Source organism: Bison bison, unplaced genomic scaffold (genome assembly GCF_000754665.1).
Source record: "Bison bison bison isolate TAMUID 2011002044 unplaced genomic scaffold, Bison_UMD1.0 scf7180017855904, whole genome shotgun sequence".
Taxonomy (NCBI): domain Eukaryota; kingdom Metazoa; phylum Chordata; class Mammalia; order Artiodactyla; family Bovidae; genus Bison; species Bison bison.
The window spans coordinates 10,287-11,749 of record NW_011486477.1 but is presented as its reverse complement, the minus strand read 5'-3'; the positions used below and the strand labels follow the sequence as shown (position 1 = coordinate 11,749).

At 68.5% G+C, this 1,463-nt stretch overlaps 1 protein-coding gene across 1 annotated transcript in view; it reads left to right on the top strand.

The window, feature by feature from the left end:
* The window catches only part of SBF1 (SET binding factor 1), a gene marked incomplete at both ends in the record, with an annotated part of 16,890 nt that overhangs the window by 5,144 nt on the left and 10,283 nt on the right, over positions 1–1,463 (top strand). Inside the window, 6 exon segments of the mRNA XM_010859072.1 lie at positions 154–222; positions 300–458; positions 528–793; positions 874–1,046; positions 1,124–1,197; positions 1,270–1,463. Coding sequence (XP_010857374.1) covers positions 154–222; positions 300–458; positions 528–793; positions 874–1,046; positions 1,124–1,197; positions 1,270–1,463 — 935 coding nt within the window.

The following is a 1,463-nucleotide window of genomic DNA, read 5'->3' as shown; positions in this document are numbered from 1 at the left end:
GGCCTAGGAGGGCTCGCGTGCAGAGGCCTCCTGCTCTCAGCCTCTGGGCAGCCCTGGGGACTGGTGCAGACAGGTCAGGGACGGCAGGAGGTGCTCCTCTGGCGGTGCCAGTGGGGCGCACTGGGCCGGGTTCCGACGCCCCGGCTGCTGCAGGACTGCACCTCCCTGGACGAGCACGGCATCGCAGCTGCTTTACTGCCCCTGGTCACTGCCTTCTGCCGGGTGAGTGCTGGGGTGGCCAGGGTCTTCCTCTGCCCACTCCGGCTGCCCCCGCTGACTCTCCCACTTGGCCTCTGCAGAAGCTGAGCCCAGGGGTGACGCAGTTTGCATACAGCTGCGTGCAGGAGCACGTGGTGTGGAGCACGCCGCAGTTCTGGGAGGCCATGTTCTACGGGGACGTGCAGACCCACATCCGGGCCCTTTATCTGGAGCCTGCCGAGGACCGAGACTCCTTCTCGGTGTGTGGGGGCTCCCTGGGCCGGGGGATGGGTGGGCCTGGCTCTTGCTCACCTGTGGCCCTGCGGCAGGTAGGGGAGGCGCCTGTGCAGGAGGACGAGCGTTCTGCCCTGGACGTGGCGTCTGAGCAGAGGCGCCTGTGGCCCACGCTGAGCCGAGAGAAGCAGCAGGAGCTGGTGCAGAAGGAGGAGAGCACCGTCTTCAGCCAGGCCATCCACTACGCCAACCGCATGAGCTACCTGCTCCTGCCCCTGGACAGCAGCAAGAGCCGCCTGCTTCGGGAGCGCGCGGGGCTGGGCGAGCTTGAGAGCGCCAGCAACAGCCTCGTCACCAACAGGTGAGGCCTGGCCCGGGGTGGGGAAGGGTGGCGTGGGCCTCAGGCCGAGGCGGGTGCCCACTGTGCCCCTCCCTGGCCAGCATGGCGGGCAGTGTGGCGGAGAGCTATGACACGGAGAGCGGCTTCGAGGACGCAGAGACCTGTGACGTGGCCGGGGCTGTGGTCCGCTTCATCAACCGCTTTGTGGACAAGGTCTGCACAGAGAGTGGGGTCACCAGCGACCACCTCAAGGGGCTGCATGTCATGGTGCCAGGTACGGGGTCTGGGCCTGGAAACGCTCCCCTTGGGTGGGCGGGCCCAGGCCCGGGCGTGAGAACCGCTCTCCCCCAGACATCGTCCAGATGCACATCGAGACCCTGGAGGCTGGGCACAGAGAGAGCAAGAGGCTGCCCCCCATCCAGAAGGTGAGGGGGCGCCGCGGGGGGCGGGCCCAGGACCCGGCTGTGTCCTGAGGCACCACTCCCCTCCCCAAACAGCCCAAACTGCTTCGGCCACGCCTGCTGCCTGGAGAGGAGTGTGTGCTGGACGGCCTTCGCGTTTACCTGTTGCCCGACGGGCGAGAGGAGGGCGCAGGGGGCCCAGGGGGCGGCCCTGCACTGCTGCCGGCCGAGGGCGCCGTTTTCCTCACCACGTACCGGGTCATCTTCACGGGGATGCCCACCGACCCCCT